Source organism: Camelina sativa, chromosome 13 (genome assembly GCF_000633955.1).
Source record: "Camelina sativa cultivar DH55 chromosome 13, Cs, whole genome shotgun sequence".
Taxonomy (NCBI): domain Eukaryota; kingdom Viridiplantae; phylum Streptophyta; class Magnoliopsida; order Brassicales; family Brassicaceae; genus Camelina; species Camelina sativa.
The window spans coordinates 18,113,050-18,133,125 of NC_025697.1; the positions used below are offsets into that span (position 1 = coordinate 18,113,050).

Consider the following 20,076-nt stretch of genomic DNA (forward strand, 5'->3'; position numbering starts at 1 on the left):
TATTAGACACTTATCTAAACGCACTAGTAATATATACCCAAGAGTACTGATCCTTTCTTCTACTAACCTTCACATAATCAGGTACCCATTTCGTCTGTTCATTGCTTTCTAACAACTTATCTTTCATTTGCTCCACGCGCACAAACCTAACAGGTCAACCAGAAACAAACTTTAAAGTCCTAACCACACATGAAAAAGACAGATCAACGTTCATATCATATTTCTGCTAATTTCTTCTACGTGCCATTTAGGTCAGATACTCCTACATATGAAATCTAAAATAGATAAACGAAACATGGGAAATCAAAATATCATATAAAGTTTGGTGATATACACAAAGATAGCTTATAAAGCTCCAAAAAGGGGCTGCCCGATATAATCATGTGAAAAATCTTAGGATTATCATTTATCCCAAGAGAACTAGTACAGGAAAAAATCCTACATCTTTAAAGCCAAAGTTAGAAAGGCCTAAAGAGACAAAATGCCTCACTATACTAGCACTAAATGATCCAACTACTAAGACCTTAACTCAAGCTCATATGAAACATGAAGCATACCAACTCGGAACTGCTCTATATATGAGAGGGGTGTCTGATCTCCAGCAAAATGGATATGAGTGAGTAAAGCTCCCCGTTTTCACAAGCCTGCCTTTGTTCTGATATAACAAAATAATATTACTTCATAAATAAAAAAATCACCGACAGTAAAACAATCCAATGGTTCAAAATGCACTTAAGTTCTCTAAGAAACATGACAAATCATTATAATCTTAACCGACTAATCATGGCTAAAAACATTAGGCATCAGTAATCACCTTAACAGCTTCAATAATATCCTTGTCTGCATCTTTGACATAACGGCCACTGAAGCCAGTAATTCTCTCAGTAAACAACCCATCGTCATCAACAGCAACAACTAAATTCTCACCCTGCAAGGACGGATAAAATCATATACAAGTATGTTTAACACAATGAGATGAAGCAAAATTAGTAGAGTAGACAGGCATGGGTACTTAAACGATACTATAAGCCTAAGCAGGAGAATAAGTAACAACAAATGAGCATTTCTACGAAATCCCACGTAATTACCAACCCAAAATCTAAGATCAACTAAACCCCAACTGAATGACACTACATTATATTTTCTAGTCATGTGGTCAGAAACTGAAACAAAGGAAGAGAGATAGAATAGAATTTCTATTACGTTAACTACGGTCATGACGAACCTTTTTAATTCTATTTCTATCTTATTCTATTTTAACGGAGTGATAAGGAAGAGGGTGTAGTCAAATCTAACCTTTTTAATTATCTTGTTCTGAAGACAAACACGATAATCATCTTCACCAAAGGCAGGAGCACAGTGGACAATACCAGTACCACTGTCATCAGTGACATAATCATCTGCTACTACTCGAAAGGCCTCACTTGAGAAATCGCTAAAGTACTCAAACAAAGGTTCATACTTCTTCCCAACCAAAGAAGCTCCATTAAATTTCTCCAAAACTTCATAAGAATCAGCTGCACTCTCAGGTTTAGCACCTTTCGCTTTAGGATTTGCATTCTTGGTATCACCAGCAGGTCCATTACTTACCTTGGTCTTGGGCTTATCAGTGGGAAGAGCTGACAACCGAGACTCAGCAACAACATACACTTTTCCAGTGTTCTTGTTACGAACCTTCACATAGACAAACTTTGCATTGACACACAAAGCAAGATTGCTTGGAAGAGTCCACGGAGTAGTAGTCCATGCCACAAAAGCAGCATTATCTTGATCCCCAATAACAGGGAAAGTCACCATAATTTCTGGATCAGGTACGTCCTGTACACCCATTCTACCAATATCAGAGATCAAATTATACAACAAAAGACAATTTAACATTAGCAAAAGCTGAAGCACACACCTTGTAGTTCTGACCAGCTTCAAAATTAGATAAAGGAGTCTTACAACCAGTACTATACGGCATAACCTGCAATCAAGTAATGAGTCAACAATAAGAATCTCTATTCACCAAATTCAAACAATGCAAGGAAGAAGAAGGCAAACCAAACCTTGAAGCCTCTGTAAACAAGATTCTTCTCAAAAAGCTGAGCAAAAACCCACCAAACACTCTCCATAAAAGGCAAATCCATAGTCTTATAGTCATTCCTGAAATCAATCCAACGCCCAGTCCTAGTAATAACATTCTCCCACTCAGTAACATAACGAGTCACAATACTCCTACACTCCTCATTATACTTATCAATCCCCATCTTAAGCACTTCATCTCTCCTCTTAATGTTCAGCTTCCGATCAATCTCGTTCTCGACAGGCAAACCATGACAATCCCATCCGAAGCGACGAGTGACATGGTGACCAGTCATGGACTGATACCGAGTCACAATATCTTTAATCGTACCGGCGAGGATGTGACCGTAGTGAGGAAGCCCGGTGGCGAACGGAGGTCCATCGTAGAAGATGTACTCAGGGAGATTCTCAGTGCGTTTGAGCTGAGTCTTGAAAGCATCGATTTGAGTCCAGTATGAGAGGACGTTTTCTTCTTGGTGAGGAAACGAGAACTCTTTGCCTTCGCATACTTCTTCCATGGCGGAAACTGATGAATCAAACTCCTCACGAAATTAGGGTTTCTGCAGATTCCTAGTTCGGCGCAAACGAATGATATCAATCGTCTTAATAACGTTTTTGAAGATGAAGGTTTTGTAAGTTTTTCTTTTCTTAACCTTCTTAATTGGGCCGGGGTGAAGCTTTTTTAAGCTAGTAAGCAAGCCCATAAGTGTATAACATTTATGTTCTGCAACTCTATTTTTTTCAATCGTCTTTGAATTAAACGAGAGGAAACCAAGTAACCAACGTTCAACAACCGGAACACAAACTAATTGAAATAAAACCAAACTAAACCAATACGAATTGAAACAGAACCAAACTAATTCAAACCTAACTAAAACCGAATCAAATTAACTTCGGTTTGAGTTTGGCTAAGATTTTTCATAAATCCAAATTAACCGGAAATGCCCACCAACCCCTAAGAAAAACAATCGAGCCTATAAAAACAAGGAATGGGCCTTAGGCCCAATTAAAGTAATGTAATAGCGAAATCCACGGAGAAAGAGCGACGGAGAGAGAGAGTGGGGGACGACGATGAGTAGCAGAAGAAGAAGAAGCGGAGACGATGACAAGGGATTGCTCTGGAAACTTCCTCAAGTTAGAATCAAAGACGTTGGAAATGTTGGTCCAGCCTTTGGACTCGGTTTTGGTTGCGGAGTCGGTTTCGGTGCCGGTCTTATCGGAGGTAAAAATTTCTAATTTCGATTGAACAGAGTTACGAATCGCTCGAAGCTGTTTTTTTATAGATAAACTGAGTAGAGAGATTTGATGGAAACAGGTGTAGGATTCGGACCAGGAGTGCCTGGATTACAGTTTGGTTTAGGGTTTGGAGCTGGTTGTGGAATTGGTGTAGGTTTTGGCTATGGTGTTGGAAGAGGAGCTGCTTATGATCACTCTCGTTCTTATTATAACGTTGGGAAGCCATCTTTGTGAGTTATAAAAATTTAGTCTTTTTTTTTTATAAATCTTAGTGATTTAAGACTTCGGATGATGATGATTTGGGACTTGTTGAATTGTTGACAGGAATGAAGTTGATTCTCTTATTGATGAACTTGTTGTTAGTACCAAGAAGCTTGTGAAAGCTACTACGAAAGAAATCGACAAGTGGATAAAATGATGAACATTAGTATGGTTTTAGCTTGTTGCTCATTGCAGCTGCCAAGTAAATGTTAAGTGTTGTTGGTATGTTCTTTAGATCAAGAATGTAGTAGAGATGCCGGGGCTAGTGAATCTGGTTTCGTTTTGTACAATTGGTTATGGTATAAAGAACGTAATTTTACATGGCAGATTTATCATTCTGGTTATGTAGTTCTGGTTTCTCTTTAAGTTGTTGTTTATGAGCTTTTGGTAGAAACCCAATTTTAAAAAGTAGAACCTGCCATTGCTTAATGGCACAGTGATCTCATCTCATCTCTAGGGCCAATGGCATAAATTTGTTATGATTCGCTTCCACCAGGTATGAACACTGTGCTAACTAAGTCAGTAGATCACTTGTGTTTCGATCCAAATGCTTTACTTGTGGTCGACTTTGCGGGAAGTTCTTTCCAAAAGGCTTTTGTTCATTTTCGGGACCTGTCTGATGCTTCGATGAAATCCAGATGTCCCATGCTCCAATTCTTTATTTTGATGTAAAGAGATAGTCCCATGAGAAAATAGAACCGTTGAGTTTGGGCGTCCACAGGACCACAATGATTCCTAATGACCCAAGGAATTTACTGAAAATCCCAAGTAAAGACTGTGGAAGGCTTGTGGATGACACTTCACTGTTAAGATTTCATGTGTTTGAGATTCTTGTAACACAGTTGGTAGTTTTGGTGAAAGCTAAGCCACACAAAAGAGAAGAAACAGAGGGATATGGATAAAATAGATTATCCAACAAAAACCCATCTTAAAGCCACATCAGCATCCACAAACCAATCAGAGCAAAGAATCATATTTCACATTTTCAATTCAGACCAATCAAAATCCTAAACGAATCCTACCCTTTCACCTTATAGCACCAGTTTCGTCTCTTCCTTCTTTCACTTAGCTCCTCCCTAGTGTTAAACCAGAGTAAAGCTTGAAACTTTGGACCAAAAAAAAAAAAGATGGCGTCTTTGGGTGTGTCGGAAATGCTTGGTACTCCCCTTAACTTCAGGGCAGTTTCAAGATCGTCTGCTCCGTTGGCTTCAAGACCGGCCACGTTCAAGACAGTTGCTCTCTTCTCTAAGAAAAAGCCTGCTCCTCCTCCTAAGTCCAAGGCCATCTCTGAGACTAGCGACGAGCTCGCCAAGTGGTATGGTATGTGTCTTCTTCTACACTCCTTTCAAGATTCTCTGTTTCTCTATGGAATGTGTTTGCAAATTGTGATTCTTATGCAGGTCCTGACAGGAGAATTTTCTTGCCCGATGGTCTTTTGGACAGATCAGAGATCCCAGAATACTTAAACGGTGAAGTTGCTGGAGAGTAAGACACTTCTTCATGTCTCTCTTTGTATGTTTTTTTACGTTTGGCTTCTGTGCTTATGGTTCATTGGTCTGAATTTGCAGTTATGGTTATGACCCATTTGGTCTTGGCAAGAAGCCTGAGAACTTTGCTAAGTAAGCAGATTCTTTGAAACCTAAACCTGTTACTTTGTTTCCATGTCAAGGTATCGAATTCTTCATTAAGATTGGTCGTGTAATGAATGTGGTTGCAGATACCAAGCCTTTGAATTGATCCACGCGAGATGGGCTATGTTGGGAGCTGCTGGTTTCATCATCCCTGAAGCTTTAAACAAATACGGTGCTAACTGTGGTCCTGAAGCCGTCTGGTTCAAGGTTTCTTACCTACTTCTCATCTTTATGAACATCCAATTGCCTTAGATTCTATATAGCAAAGCAAGAATGTGTTATGATGTGATGGGATGAATTTTATTGGTATATAACAATGCAGACCGGTGCTTTGCTTCTTGATGGAAACACATTGAACTACTTTGGCAAGAACATCCCAATCAACCTTGTTCTCGCCGTAGTTGCTGAAGTTGTTCTCCTCGGTGGAGCTGAGTACTACAGAATCACCAACGGATTGGTACATTACTCTCTACACTTAGCTAGACTTAGATAGGAAAATGACTAAACTTGAAATGCTAATATCTGACAGGACTTTGAGGACAAGCTACACCCAGGAGGTCCATTTGATCCTTTGGGACTTGCTAAGGACCCTGAGCAAGGAGCACTACTCAAGGTTAAAGAGATCAAGAACGGGAGATTAGCCATGTTTGCGATGCTCGGTTTCTTCATCCAAGCTTATGTTACTGGTGAAGGTCCTGTTGAGAACCTTGCACAGCATCTCAGTGATCCTTTCGGAAACAATTTGCTTACCGTTATCGCTGGAACTGCCGAGAGAGCTCCTACTCTCTAAGCCATTTTCTAAGAGCTTCCAAAATGTAAACTTTGTTCGATTGGAACCTTCTTTTGACAATGTTATAAACTTTCATCTGAATCTTCTTGATATATTTCATTGGTGCTTTATATCATACTTTCTAAGGATACCTGTCTAATGACTCATGGTAGGCTCAAGTTCTTGTAGCATATTAATAGCTTTGCATTGCTTTGCAAAACAAAAGAAAAACAATGAGTAGAATAAATCATGTTCTTATTCATTTCAACAGTATATATAAGATTTAGGTTTTGTAAAGCAATTTGCTTCCAACCAATAAATAAAACATGTAATCAATAACACACACACATATACCAACACTTATATAGTCATAATTTCATAAGACATATAGACATCTATTTAGAATAACCCCAGAAATCCATTTCACTGCGTAACGTAAGCTGGTTCGTGGTAGGAACTGGCTGGACAACAGAAGAAGAATTATTGTTACCATCCTCAAACCTAATCCCTCTAGAGGAATCTTCATTTCCCATGTGACAAGTCACAAGCCTATCCATCATCCCCCATTCACCTAAACCTTGTTGGTGATTATGACTAACCACTGTCTCACAAGTACCGACCTCTAAACCAGGCTCACATGCTTGCTGGTATTGTAACCCTTCACTAGCTGCACTCTCACAGTCCCTTGCAAGTCCTGAAGAGTAGTCAAATCCAAGTGTGGGTGGTTTGTGAAAGATTGGTGGGTATTGATGAAGAGCAAGGTCAGGCTTGTTGAGTTCAAAGGTCGTTGCTCCGTGGTTACGTACTAGCTGGTATGGACTGTCACGGTTCATAAAGCTACGAGCTTGAAGCGTGTGGTTGCTGGATGCATCGTGGATGTGTTGGTCCGAGGAGTTAATGCTAGAGCCACCTTCATTCACTACCTTGAACAAATTCTTCTTCATGAACACCCTACAAACTACCCATCCATCTTCCTACAATATCATACAATATAATGTTACAAATGGATTAAATAAAATACAACGTTTTCATAACCAAGCTCTTGAATTTAACTCATCATATATAGTTGCAACTCTTATACAGTTACAAATGTTATTCTGTTTTATAATTTTACCAAAAAAAAAAAAACCACAGTAAAAGCCCTTTAACACAAAAAGAAAAAAAAAATTACCACTACATAATAAGACCAATTATGTACAAAATTTATCAATCTTTCCCACCAAATTCATTTTTAGAACTCCACAATTTTAAATGAATTGAGTAAGGTTAAATTTGAGAAATATGGATTAAAAATATATATATACAAACAGTAAGCTATAAATATTCCAATGTACTTGCTAAAAAAAATTGCATATCCTTCAATTCCAACCAATCTACAAATTAAATTCAATTTTATGAAAAAATAATTATTTACGGTGTGCAATTTTATAAATTTGATATTGGATAAAGATATTGGTAGAAATCAAAGACTTTGTGCAATTGCACTTGTTAATTGCTCGAATGATGTTTTTAATGATAACAAGCTATATAATAATTCAAAGATTTTGCAAAGATTGCTCAAATAAAAGACATACACTAGGGTTGGCTTGAGGATCATCAGCGTCTTCAAGACGGTACTCATGCATAATCCAATCAGTCTTTTGGCCATGAGGAGCTCTTCCTTTGTAGAACACAAGTGTCTTCCTCATTCCTATCTTCTTGTAAGAGTTCCTTATGCACTTGTCACGTCCCGTCGCCTTCCAGAACCCTGCGTGAGTAGCACGGTTTGTCCTCGAACCGGTCGGATATTTCCTGTCCTTGTGACTGAAGAAATACCATTCGTTCTGCGGCGTTGACCCTATCTTGCATCTCTCTGCCAAACAAAGATAGCATACAAATTTAGAGAATTGGAATAGTCATGTATATAGTATCCAATGATCAATAAGTCGTCGAGGAGAGCTATCAAGATCTCAAAATATGATATCAATTAATAACAAGCAATGAATTGTGATATGTTCTTGATTAATGAGTTGAATAAGTAAAAGATTACCTTGTAAATCCCAAGGCTCAAGCTTGTTTAAGTCAACCTCTCTGATGACTTCCATCTCAAACTTATGGTAAGAGATTTTCTTCTTCAAGTAGTAATGGAGAAGCTCTTCATCGGTCGGATGAAACCGAAAACCAGGTGGCACTCCTCCGTTCGACGACGAACCCATTTCGAATTTACGTTTTCTTTCTCTTGTCTCCAATTAAAGACAGCGTCTTAAAACAACTAACCACTGCCTTTCTTTCGAAGCAGCTACAAGTTCTTGATTATATATTTATACACACTTACACGTAATTGTCAACGGAGTTTATTAAATGGGTTATATGAATGTACGATGATGATGCATGTTGGTGGTGATGGTGATGGTGAAGTTGACGGCCGGTGACCACGGCGACGGAGGTGCTCAAAAAGCTATCGTAAAAAGCAAGACTCGCCGGAGATTAATATGACTTTTTATGATATAATATCATGTCTCTACGCGCCTTATGTTGCATCGTGTGGTACACTTGCGTAAAATCGACTGCTCCATGTGTCTCTACGCCATGTTGACTTATACATCATTTATGAACGATCCCGAGACGAAATTATAAACACTAAACTATTAGTATGATTAACCATCGTATTCAATTTTTGATTGTTCCGTAAGCAAGGGTTTTTTTTTTGGAGAAAGAAAATGTTAGAGAAAAAAGACCCATTTGGATATAGGGATCTTCAACTCTGATCATACGGTCCATGTTTACGTATACACCTAGCTAGTTTAGCAATTAAGATGAATATGAAAGACGAAGAATATACAGAGAGATATGTAATATTAAATAGAATGTATATTGAATCATGGAGGTTCATTATATGAATATGCCATGCATTGGCCAGTGGCCAAGTTTAGGGCTTTTTTCACGCACATGTGGCTACCTATGACCTCCGATTCTTTCTGATTTATTTCATTCGTTTCACTAAATTGCAAGCTTCCTATCTGTTTTGTTAACTTGATACATTGATTCAAGCAAGCAATAAATACATACATATTTATATATGTAGGTATACGATATAGTTTTCTAATATGAATGAACTAAATGATTAATAATGGCCGTAACAACAATAGATTGTGAACCTACAAGTTGTGGCGAAGTGATTAAACATCAAGACAGATGGAAACACATGATCACTAGCTAGTAACATTGAAACTCCTAGCTAAGAATATAATACATGAACAATCGCAAACTTCTCTCGAGGAAAGAAGCGAATAGAATGTCGATTATTGACAAAATCAAATACAATTCTAACGAAAACGGTACTAGAAAAAGAAAATCGACAAATAAAAGGAAAAAAAAATAAGTAGTAAAAATTGTGAAGAAATGTTCTCTTAGAGGCTAAGATGATTATAATTCAAATGTTTTTTGTGGTTAGATTTGCAAAGTAATGGCAGTTCCATCAACTTGATATTTATATAAATCAATCCTTTTACGAAAGTTTAGCAGAAGAGGTTTTGCTAGAAGCTTCATCTATATACTCGGATTTTGCTAGAAGCCTAAAATAAGTCTAGTGTTGTTATAGTTTTATATGTTCATGGATGCTATTTTGGTTACAGTTTTGTTCAAACCTACTCGGATTATACCGTTCGTGGTTTTCGAATTGTATATTTCAAAGAAGTATGCACTCTATAGACTATATACATGAAGAATGTAGGCTAGCTGATGGGTGGTACAGCCGTTGCAACTCACGTCGAGAAAAAAGTAAAAAACCATAAATTTTTTATACTGAGGTCCATATTACTATGATGATACAAAAGGGAAAATGAAGTTATAACATTCTAGACGTAATTTGATTGGCCTAAAGCTTTTTTTGCCACAGATTGTTCATACTTCCAAACGATAACGTCTAATATCGAAGATTGAACAACCTTTTCATTAGAATTGAATAACTTTATTCATTTCAGAGATCGTTTTACTAATTTTAGTATTAGATATTTTTTCGAGACGATAATATTCGTGCTAATAAGCTTGTGAAATGCACAAAGGTACGAGGTTTTTGTTTTTCCCATGTAAACTCGTCGGTACCTGATTGGCTCTCTCTCTCGAATATGGTCATTTTCGATAACTTAATATATGAGGTTTGATTGTAAAAAAAAAAAAAAAAAAGACTTAATTTTATTAGGATCGATCTCCTAAGAATTTTCACATGCAAAAATTGGGTTTTTGTGACTTTATGCACCAACTTATGAAGAAGTAAAAGCGGCGTAATGGGATAACGATGTTTCGTATATCTTAATTAGTACGGCAAGAGTACTTGTTTATATTTTAGTAACCCTTTCATATCTTCTTGTTAATACATATGCTAATATGCTTCTATATATATCTTATATAATATGAAAAGGTTTTTCTCAGTTTTTGCTAAGGAGATAACACTTGGCATGTTATCTCTCTAACACCTGTCTTTATTTTATTGTTTGGACCTAATTAATTAAATTCATTTGTACTTTGGACATAAATAATTAGAGGCCTATAAAACAAACAAAAAAACTCTTTACATTTCATCCTAGGAAAAAACTAATTATAGTTTATTTTGAAATTTTAAAATTTTGAAATTACAGGTTTCAATCTTATGTATGATTCAGGGCAAAAACGGATTCTAAGTTATGTATAAAATTTATTTCTGGGTTTCAATCTTATAAATAATTCATGGACAAGAAACGATTCTAGATTATGTTAGAATGAGGGGTATTTATGTGTTCTCAAAATTCTCTTATAAATTCATAAATTTTTGGATTTTCATATACGCTTAGTTTATGGCCTTTAATCTTATATAATCTAATGGTAGGATGTTTTCCGTAAGTAATTTGAGAAACACTTACTCATTTATTTCCCATTAGACCTTACCAATTTGTTTTCTATAAAAGTAGAATCATTCCGTTTTCCATGAAATTAGAATTCAATCTCTAATTACTCTCCTTTTAAAACAATTTTCAGTTATTATTATTTAATTTCAGTCATTAGGTTCAGATAAAGAATTATATTATTTTTATATATCTTTCCAAATTTCAATAGGTATCTTGAATAATCTTTAAATTATTTTTGCAGGTTATCATGTTTATTGTTCACATTAATACTACATAGAAAAAAATTATGCGAGACAAATTTATTTATTCATTAGAGTGTTTATGTTGTCTTTCCTACTCTCCATGAGCTCTGGTCCAGGAATTATGGATGTCATACAATTTATGTATGTCCTTTCTTATATTTTAGAATTTCAATTTTTTCTTTTTTTTTGGACATTCATGTGGTAAAGCAGGATAAAACTTCTTCTTATTGGACGATGCATATGAGTTTCTCCATTGTAAATTTAATTTCTTAGTAGTCTTCATCTTTAAGCAAAAAAAAATGTATTTAAAACTATTCTAAAAAAGGAAAATTGTATGTTTACTGTCATTAAAAAATCATGTTGTTAAGCTTGTGATGTCTTTTTATATCATAGTATGATACGAGTTGCATTTTTCTATACTATATATGATTAATTTGACTTCTATAGTTTTGAGTAATATATGTTAATTGTATACTGGTATCATATATTTTTAAGAATCTTAGTATCAAATAGCTTTAGAATTAACCATCTTAGAAATAAAAGAACAAAAAATTCCTATAATATTTTTCCACTTTCACATATAATAGTTTACTTTCTAAGAAATATTATTATTATGAAATTTGACATTATAATATCATTTTATTCAATTGCATATATGATGATGATGAAATAAAACCATTGCATGTTTATACTCATACAAAAATTAGTGTAAGTTTTAAACCATCATAGAGTTTCTAATAATTAAAATAAATGAAAAAAGAATAATATTATTATAATTGAAAAAGGGAAAATCGGTTCTCAAGGTTTAACATATAATTTAGTATTGTGAAACTTTCACAAACTATATTAATATATATAATTTTATTATTGATAATACATATATGATATGAAATATAACTACTTAATAAAATTAAATATAATTAATAAGCATATTAATATGTTTTAATAACATCATAAGTATTCAAATAAAATTATATTACAAATATTAAGTTACATTAAAAATAAAAATATTATATTGACGAGAAAATCACCAAAAGACGTACAATATTAGAAAGATGTTCTCAAATTTCTCTACATTTAAAAATAATTTTATATGATGAGAAACTTAATGAGTCTCTCACCAATGTACATGCTCTAATATGTATTAAAAATCTAAAGGAAGAAAAAACTACACACTCTACTATGCAATCAAAATTTTGTTCATGTGTTGAAATAGTCTAACACTATATATAAAAGGAAAACTCAAGTAACACCAAACAAATCAATCCAGAAAAACTAAAATGATCAGTATATTTTTAAAATCACAATAATAACCATTTCTGAGTAAACAAATAAAAATAATAATTTCCAAATTACTAAAGTTGAACAACATTATACGCTAAATCCGTGCGTAGCACGAGATGACTTCTAGTATATATATATATATATATATATATATATATATATGAGCAAAGATAATAGATCAATATACCCATGACCCATGAGTTTTCACCCAAAAAAAAAATTATAGTACGTAAAGATGAGTCTAAATTATTTATTTAGGTTGTGTGGTCATCTAAGTTATATTGATCTTAGAATGAGATTCAATTCAAGAGCATAAGCAACATTAGCCAAGGACTATGGTCCAAAAATTTATGAGCCACTATTTTAGTTTTGATTTTTTCTTTCGTTTTGACATAAATTGTTATTAATTGATGAGATTTGATTCTAGAAGTTTTTTTTTTTTTGGTTTCAATGATTAATATTTTTATTAGTCATTACCATTGAATTTCTTAAGTTTTTTTTGTTTTTTTGTTTTTGTCAACCAAACATTAATTAGAAAAGAACTCTGGTGGAAAAGTGTTTACAAAAGAAGTTGCAGAAACAAGATATCTAGACGACCAAGCGAGACAATCCATCCTCAGATTCGAAGAACGAGAAATATTGGACAAGGAGAATAATGGAAAGGTCGCCTTCAGCAAGTGGAAATCGTCTAAAAGATTTGAAAACGCAAGCCAATTTTCAGGAGCTTGAATCATCGCTACTAATTCTGCACTCTCCGTCGCAAAGCACTGACTAGCTAATCCGTTCGCAAGGAGACACTCCATAGCCCAAATCAAAGCCTCGCACTCTGCATGAAGCGGGGAAGGACTTCGCCGAAGACTTCGCTCACCCAATAAAAGGGTCTTCTCATGACCATTATCACACCACCACCCCACGTCCGAATTAATGTCAGAATTTTTCCAGGAACCATCAATTTGAGAACATAGTTTTTTTTCCGTTTATGAGTTTATAACATTGAAAAATGATAATAAAAAGATTTAGTTTTGAATAGGGTTACTCTCTATAACGTTGGACCGACTCTGCTTCAATGTAAGTTTACTAAGGGACAGATAGATCGATCCCTCGTGTTAACTTTGGTTGATGAGTTTTAATTTTTAAATACAAAAAACTCAACGTAGCAATTGGATTCCATCAAACAACACATCTCCATGTACTCACTCAACCTCACATAAAACCTTACCCACACACAAAAACACCTTCCTTCAAACACAACAATAAAAATTGAGAGAATCTTTCTTTGTTACAGTTGGTCAGTCAACATCGAAACAATATATTTCCCATTTGTACATCTTCTTACTTTTAGAATGGTCAAAAAAAAAAAAAAAACCAAAAAAATGGTACTTTTTCATATTTATGTCCAATTCAACCAACCCACGTCTGTATTTAACAAAACCATCCACCTCATTTTGGTACACATTAAATGCTCCTTTTTCAAAATTTCCCAACTTCCTCCAAAATTTTCACATAAAAATTACATCTTTTGGTGCTACAAAGCAAATTTATAAGCAAAACCCAAATACAGTAAAAACAAATTTGATTCCCATGAGAGAGAGAGAGAGAAAAAAAAAAGGTTGAAACTTTGACAATCTGAGATTGTAATTGAGGCGCGGGACCATTATCGAACGAACGAACGAAAGCGAGAGAGATTTGATTCCTTCCCTTCCTTCCTCATCTTCTTGTTCCCTTCAGGTTTTAATCCTTTTGACCGCATCTCTTAGGTTTTCGAATAAGGTTTCACCTTTTTCGATTCTTTGTAACACATAAGTTTTTGATTCTGGGTTCTGTTCTTTGTATCCAATTAGCTCTGTTTGACTCATTGTTCCAATCAAAAGCTTGAATCTTTAAATGACGAACGATTCCGATGCTGCTTTGGTCTCTTCAAGACAACTCCTTTTGCTTGCTTCGATTTGTTCCGGTGCTCTCATGTGCAAAATCGTAAGCCTATTTTGATTTTACCCTTATCTTTTTTAAGGTCTATGTTGATGATGATGCAAGATTGTAACTTTTTTTTTTTTTTTGTTTTTTTTTTGAAGGTTTATGACTTGACTCGTTTCATAAGTCCATTGCTCTTTGGTGTTTATGGAAAACTCGACAGTAAAGTTAGAATGGAATGGAACAATAGGTTTTTTTTAGATTATTCCCTTATTTTGAGTTTGTTGATCTTCTTTTTGTTTGTTTGTGTGTTTGAGCTAGTGCTTTCTTCTCACAGGGGATTCTCAACCTTTCATGCTGTTTTGACTTCTGTGGCTTCAATCTATCTCTTGGTAATATCTGAACAGTTTGATGAGAATGTTCATGGTGATGCAGTCATCAATAGTACAACGAAGTTATCAGAATCTGTAATGGGGGTTAGTTCTCTGGAAGAAGTCTCTCTAGAATCTCAACAACTGGTAGTGAGTGAGATCGTCTCTTATGTCTTTTGGTCTTTTTGCAGATCTCCTTAGGCTATTTTCTATCAGACTTGGCAATGATCTTTTGGCATTTCCCAGCTCTTGGTGGTATTGAATACGTAAGGCATCATATAATATTTTCCATATTTGTTAATGAAGGTTGATAAGAGTTGGCATTTAATTCCGGTTTGGCTGAATGGAATTGGTATTAGCTAATGGTGTTGTTTCATTGTTACTTGTTTAAGGTGTTTCATCATTTCTTGTCGATGTTCGCAATCATTCTTTCTGTCACAAGTGGGCAAAGTCAGTTCTACATCTTCATAGTTCTCTTATCAGAGGCCACAACTCCGTTTGTTAATCTACGGTGGTAAGTTTCTGACTCCCTTCACAAATATATGTTAGTGGCTGCCTCTAAACATCAATTGTGGTAATGGCAGGTATTTGGATACTAGTGGTCAAAAAGGCTCCAAGGCTTACACGCTCAACGGGATTGCCCTGTTCCTGGGTTGGCTGGTACTACTAGTTAGACTAAAACGTATCTGTGTTGTAGTGTTTGGAAAAAAAATAAACTGAATGTCTCTGTCTGCTTGTTTTCCAGGTTGCGAGGATCTTATTGTTCATCTACTTCTTTGTTCACATGTACCTCCATTTCCATCAGGTAGGTTCAATCCTGAGCTTGATGAGTAAAACAAACCAACGAGGAAGATATTAGTAGACACATGAATCTGAAAGGTATCTAAAGGATTGGTTTGGCGTTGCAGGTGAAGCAAGTGTTTCCACTGGGATTTTACAGCCTTCTTACTATACCACCGGCTCTAGCAGTGATGAATCTCATTTGGTTCTGGAAAATCACCAAAGGAATGATCAAAACACTCTCCAAGGCGAAAACATCGGCAGTGAAGAAACAGTGAATGACGGTTAGAAAGCTCTGCTTGACCTGGAAAAGATTTTCGATTGCATTCACTTTGATCTGTCCATGAAAAGTTGATTGATATTCATGTTGTGATTGTTCTTTGATACCTTTTGGGTTTATGAACAAGAATGTCCAAACAAGCTAGATTTGTATATTTTCAAACCTTTCAGCTGTTTCTTAGGTATTCAACTTGTAAAGTTAGAATCAGAATCAGTGTTTCACGTCACTCAATCTTCAAAGATGCTACTGTTACCAAATGGCAAGATTCGGTTTGGTGTAGAACCGAAATGGCTTACTACTTAACTAGTCATCAACACTTTTCCTTTTACCAAAACAGAGACATAAAAGACTGAGAAAAGAGTTGAAGATATCAAATCAAATATGGTGGTGATGAATGTTAAATACCCGTTACAAATTTTCGTTTTTGTGGCTCTTCTGTTTAATAGTGTCACTCTACAATGTCACTTATTATTTGTAAGGTTGCTATCTTCACCATCACCACTGTTTACTAAACTATGCAGTGTTTAATTTCTCTGCTGTATGCACTCATTAGTCATTAGGCTATATTGTTGTACCATATTAAACAATTTTGTTTAGCTTTTATGATGTGATTGCACGCACACACATACTTCCATCTCAGGAGTTATCATTTATACAAGATATAAAACAGAAAACTATCAATCATTTTGATAAAATAATCGAAAATATTAGAAATTGTGCATTCAAAAGTTGTTGTAAACAATGTTTCGAAAACCTCTTACACGCACACAAATAGCTTTTATTAATAAAAAGAGCCTTGTCTCATATAGGTAACATACAACAGCAAACCAACAAAGAAACACAAACCACACGTAAAAGTGTATTATTACACAGACACAATTTACAATGACACGACAAGTTCGCATCAATATAAACCGATGCCGAGCGCGGACTTATAGTCATATCGCCTTTTATTCTTCACACAAGCTTCCAAAAGCTTTTCATCATATCATTACATAATCATACAGTAAACAGTATACAAAGCAAAAGACTTGTAAACAAGTCTCTTACTCACTTAACGACGAAAGCTCCTAACCTGACGAGGAGGGTCAGTCTCGCTATCGTTAAGCTTGACACCTGTGTAGACAGCTGCACCGGCTATAGCACCGAGTGTAGGAGCCACTAGATAAATCCAGAGTGACCTGTAGTTTCCTGATGCAACGGCTGGTCCTAGAGTCCTTACTGGGTTCATAGATCCACCAGTCGATGGCCTGTTGAAAACTCCCAAGTGCTTTAGAAACTTTATTTAAATGCAATGCATGATTCTTTAAAATATGAAGCTTAAAAAGCGTTTGATGTGGACATACCCTGCAACAAGAATGTTTAGCATGACAGTGGCTCCAACAGCTATACCAGCCAATTCTCCAACCTGCTCATTAAACCCAATCAAGAAAAGAGAACTCCATTAGGGTTAGCTACAGAAATCATTATCAGTGGCTTTGTGTTTCTTAAACTGTTTCATGAACTTTTTTTTATATATATCATGCATGAAAAATCTTTCTTATAAAAAAAAAAAAGAAAAAAAATTACTGAACTGCAAACATGCAAAAAGAAAGAGAGACTTACGGCACGAGTGTCAGTGGCGACGGCAGTGACAACGAAAAGGAGGATAAAAGTGATGATGAACTCAAGAGCAAAGGCTTGTCCAAGGCTAACAGATGGAACAGTGACACCACCGGACATGAAAGGATGGAACACTCCTTTAAGTGCGAATGAAGCGCAAATAGAAGCTGAGACTTGAGCTGCTATGTAAGCCGGCACGTGTGCCCAAGGGAAGTGTCTTAGAGCTGCGAATGCTATGGTCAGTGATGGGTTTAGATGAGCCCCTGAGATGTGACCCGTTGAGAGTATTATGATCATCACTGCGAGTCCCGCACATGCCGCGTTACCTATTAGGGTTTCAGCTCCGTCGTATTTCTGGTTCACGATTGGACCGGCCGTTGCGGTGAATATCAGGATAAATGTTCCCACGAACTCGGCTCCAAGCTGCATAACACACATAAAAGATAACAATGATGAGCAAATGCTACAGACAAAATGCCACGGGTTCACAAAAATATTATTTTAGAGAAATATTTTTTTTTGTTTCAGGAATAGTGTCATTTTATATTTCCAAAGAGTGTTTTAATGCTAAATTTTTGTTTACCCGTAAACCATTTTCATTGAATTTAATTTGTTAACCATTTATTAAATAGAGATAATTTTTTAAAAAAGAATTTGTATAAAATGTGTCAAAATGACATTTTCTTTGTAACCAGAATGAGTATTATGTAATCTATGAAAATCACTTGATATAGAAAGATACAAAATAATTAAAATATCTAAGGGATAAAAGTTTGTGTCAAAGAAGATAAAGATACGCGAAATTTCCTAATTCCAAGTAAAATACACATAATCACTAGAAAGACCATTAAATTAGTTTCATTCTGGTGTCTAATTTATCATTAGTTATTTAGTATTCAGCAAAATACAGTCAACGGTTAGTATGTAGCGTATGATCTGTCCATACCTACGCCCACGTTAACGAGAATCATAATTAATTAATACTAATCATAAGAATATCAGTTCACAACTATAATTCTTAGAAACATGACTTAGAATGAATTACTCTAGAGGGTAAAAATTATTGGTTAATGATAGAAGGACAAGAGCCGTGGATTGCGCTAAAGAAAGATACATACCGTGGCTGACTGCTTCCGTCATGGATACACCCAAAAGAAAACGATCATAAAAATTAAATGAATCAAAAAGACCTAACCAAAAACCATACTTACGTAACATAAAAAGTCTTTCACAATAATAAAGGCAAAATAAATTTTGATGTAATACACTAGTATATATATAGAACTAATTCGTATTCGTCATTACAAAACAAAACCCATTAAATTCTAATTACTTGTGTGACCGTTTCTCAAAAAAAAAATTAATTATATATGCAACTTGTTTAATTTTCAATAAACCAATTTAATGTTATCGCAGTCAAGACTATGAATATCATTGTCACAAAATCAATATACAATCCATAAAAAAAATTCAAATATGAGGAGAGTCGGTGGTGGTCCATTGAATAAATTAAGTTGAGTTCGAGTGGGCCTTAATTAGAGTTATATACTATTAATTTATCTAGACTTATTTTGTGATTTTACATTTAATTATATCACCCTCTTTCTATTTGCCAGTTCAGATTTAGTTTTCGGTTGCGAACTGCTAGTTCTTGTCGTGTTACAATCTCCTCCAAGTGTGACGTAAACACCTTATGATCTTTTTCAATATCTTAATAAAGTATGTATATGATAAAAATCGGTTACAAGAATAAAGAAATGTTATCTTTTGGTAAAGCTTACAAAAAAATCATAAATTTACGATCGGTTTATGAGTTTCCCAGTTGGTCTAACTCGTTTATTCACTATTTTACCCAACGTGGATTCCGAGGGACCAAATATTTGGATTTGTTATTGTTAAAATACAATATAATATGAGAATATCTTTACTTTATAATAGTATTATAAATTTCAGACTTGCAAAGGGTTCCTCGAAATCTAATAAAAGCTGATCAACGTAATCAATTTTTTTTTTTCATAAACTGTTGATGACACTTTTCAACTAATATATATAATTTTGAAGATGATTTGCTTTTTTTTTTGTCAACAATATAAAATATGTGGTTATGAATTCGGATAACATAACGACGATATTAGCACAAACCATACAAGTTCTAGTCGATATGTATATTTTTACGGTGATTTGGATAAAATTTTTAAAATATATCAATACAAAAGAAGGATGTGTTACAAACTATACTATATAAAAAGAGGAAGATGAGTCAGATGACTAACCTTGCGAGTAAGGGAGATATCAGGAGAGGGGAACTCGGTGAAGCATGTGTCATGTTGACCCCAAGTTGATCCCATCACAGGCAAGCATTTGCATCGAGGCATTGGTTTCCGATGATCGAACGACATTGAATCCACTCTCATTCCCGTTATCAACGGTCCTCCCGGCGTTCCCGGCGTACCCGGGGTTGGAGGAGCCATCACCACTACTGAACCCACCTCAGCCTCCGATGGAGCCATTTCCAACTTTCTTTTTTTCTTGGGTTTTTTTTTGTATGTTGTTGAAAATAAATTCTAAATACTAATTTTTTTGGTTTTTTTTTTCTTGGGGTAGGGCAATAAATTGATAGAGACGAAATTTACATGATTTGAAAGTTTTTATAAATTTGGGTTTACACTTGAGGTTTAAACTTCGCCAGGACCGGTTTCACCAAAACACAAGTTAAAACTAGAAAGATCAATAAATGAGAAAACTCATCAATCGATCAAAAACTTTTTTTTTTTTTTTTTTTT

At 35.0% G+C, this 20,076-nt stretch overlaps 6 protein-coding genes across 8 annotated transcripts in view; 3 read left to right on the top strand and 3 right to left on the bottom strand.

The window, feature by feature from the left end:
* Nucleotides 1-2,673, bottom strand: part of LOC104738353 (isoleucine--tRNA ligase, cytoplasmic) — a 10,774-nt gene extending 8,101 nt beyond the window's left edge. Inside the window, exons 1-6 of the mRNA XM_019235006.1 lie at nt 2,049-2,673; nt 1,901-1,966; nt 1,297-1,818; nt 815-928; nt 558-655; nt 68-146 (exon numbers count right to left, since the gene is read on the bottom strand). Coding sequence (XP_019090551.1) covers nt 68-146; nt 558-655; nt 815-928; nt 1,297-1,818; nt 1,901-1,966; nt 2,049-2,582 — 1,413 coding nt within the window. The 5' untranslated portion in view covers nt 2,583-2,673. The remainder of the gene's footprint in view (nt 1-67; nt 147-557; nt 656-814; nt 929-1,296; nt 1,819-1,900; nt 1,967-2,048) is intronic.
* LOC104737035 (keratin-associated protein 6-2-like) lies at nt 3,084-3,905 on the top strand. The gene is made up of 3 exons (XM_010457129.2): nt 3,084-3,286; nt 3,380-3,530; nt 3,625-3,905. The coding sequence occupies exons 1-3, from the start codon at nt 3,136-3,138 to the stop codon at nt 3,716-3,718; spliced, it is 396 nt and encodes a 131-aa protein (XP_010455431.1). The 5' UTR covers nt 3,084-3,135; the 3' UTR covers nt 3,719-3,905.
* LOC104737037 (chlorophyll a-b binding protein CP26, chloroplastic) lies at nt 4,620-6,110 on the top strand. The gene is made up of 6 exons (XM_010457131.2): nt 4,620-4,881; nt 4,962-5,046; nt 5,130-5,180; nt 5,279-5,399; nt 5,515-5,649; nt 5,722-6,110. Exons 1-6 carry the CDS (start codon nt 4,689-4,691, stop codon nt 5,980-5,982), a joined length of 846 nt encoding a protein of 281 aa, XP_010455433.1. The 5' UTR covers nt 4,620-4,688; the 3' UTR covers nt 5,983-6,110.
* On the bottom strand, nt 5,986-8,207 carry LOC104737036 (protein BEARSKIN2-like). Its single transcript, XM_010457130.1, has 3 exons — nt 7,991-8,207; nt 7,536-7,813; nt 5,986-6,935 (listed from the first exon to the last, which is right to left on the bottom strand). Exons 1-3 carry the CDS (start codon nt 8,154-8,156, stop codon nt 6,357-6,359), a joined length of 1,023 nt encoding a protein of 340 aa, XP_010455432.1. The 5' UTR covers nt 8,157-8,207; the 3' UTR covers nt 5,986-6,356.
* LOC104737038 (transmembrane protein 56) lies at nt 13,813-15,917 on the top strand. 2 transcript variants are annotated; one of them, XM_010457132.2, is made up of 9 exons: nt 13,814-14,077; nt 14,191-14,323; nt 14,422-14,510; nt 14,598-14,736; nt 14,823-14,897; nt 15,024-15,145; nt 15,216-15,291; nt 15,377-15,436; nt 15,540-15,917. In XM_010457132.2, the coding sequence occupies exons 2-9, from the start codon at nt 14,234-14,236 to the stop codon at nt 15,687-15,689; spliced, it is 801 nt and encodes a 266-aa protein (XP_010455434.1). In that variant the 5' UTR covers nt 13,814-14,077; nt 14,191-14,233; the 3' UTR covers nt 15,690-15,917. The 2 variants fall into 2 exon arrangements, with proteins under 2 accessions (XP_019090673.1, XP_010455434.1); XM_019235128.1 differs by having other exon boundaries at nt 13,813-14,323.
* Nucleotides 16,449-20,070, bottom strand: LOC104737039 (probable aquaporin NIP5-1). 2 transcript variants are annotated; one of them, XM_010457133.1, is made up of 5 exons: nt 19,567-20,070; nt 18,412-18,420; nt 17,297-17,716; nt 17,038-17,099; nt 16,449-16,941 (listed from the first exon to the last, which is right to left on the bottom strand). In XM_010457133.1, the coding sequence occupies exons 1-5, from the start codon at nt 19,801-19,803 to the stop codon at nt 16,746-16,748; spliced, it is 924 nt and encodes a 307-aa protein (XP_010455435.1). In that variant the 5' UTR covers nt 19,804-20,070; the 3' UTR covers nt 16,449-16,745. The 2 variants fall into 2 exon arrangements, with proteins under 2 accessions (XP_010455435.1, XP_010455436.1); XM_010457134.1 differs by lacking the exon at nt 18,412-18,420.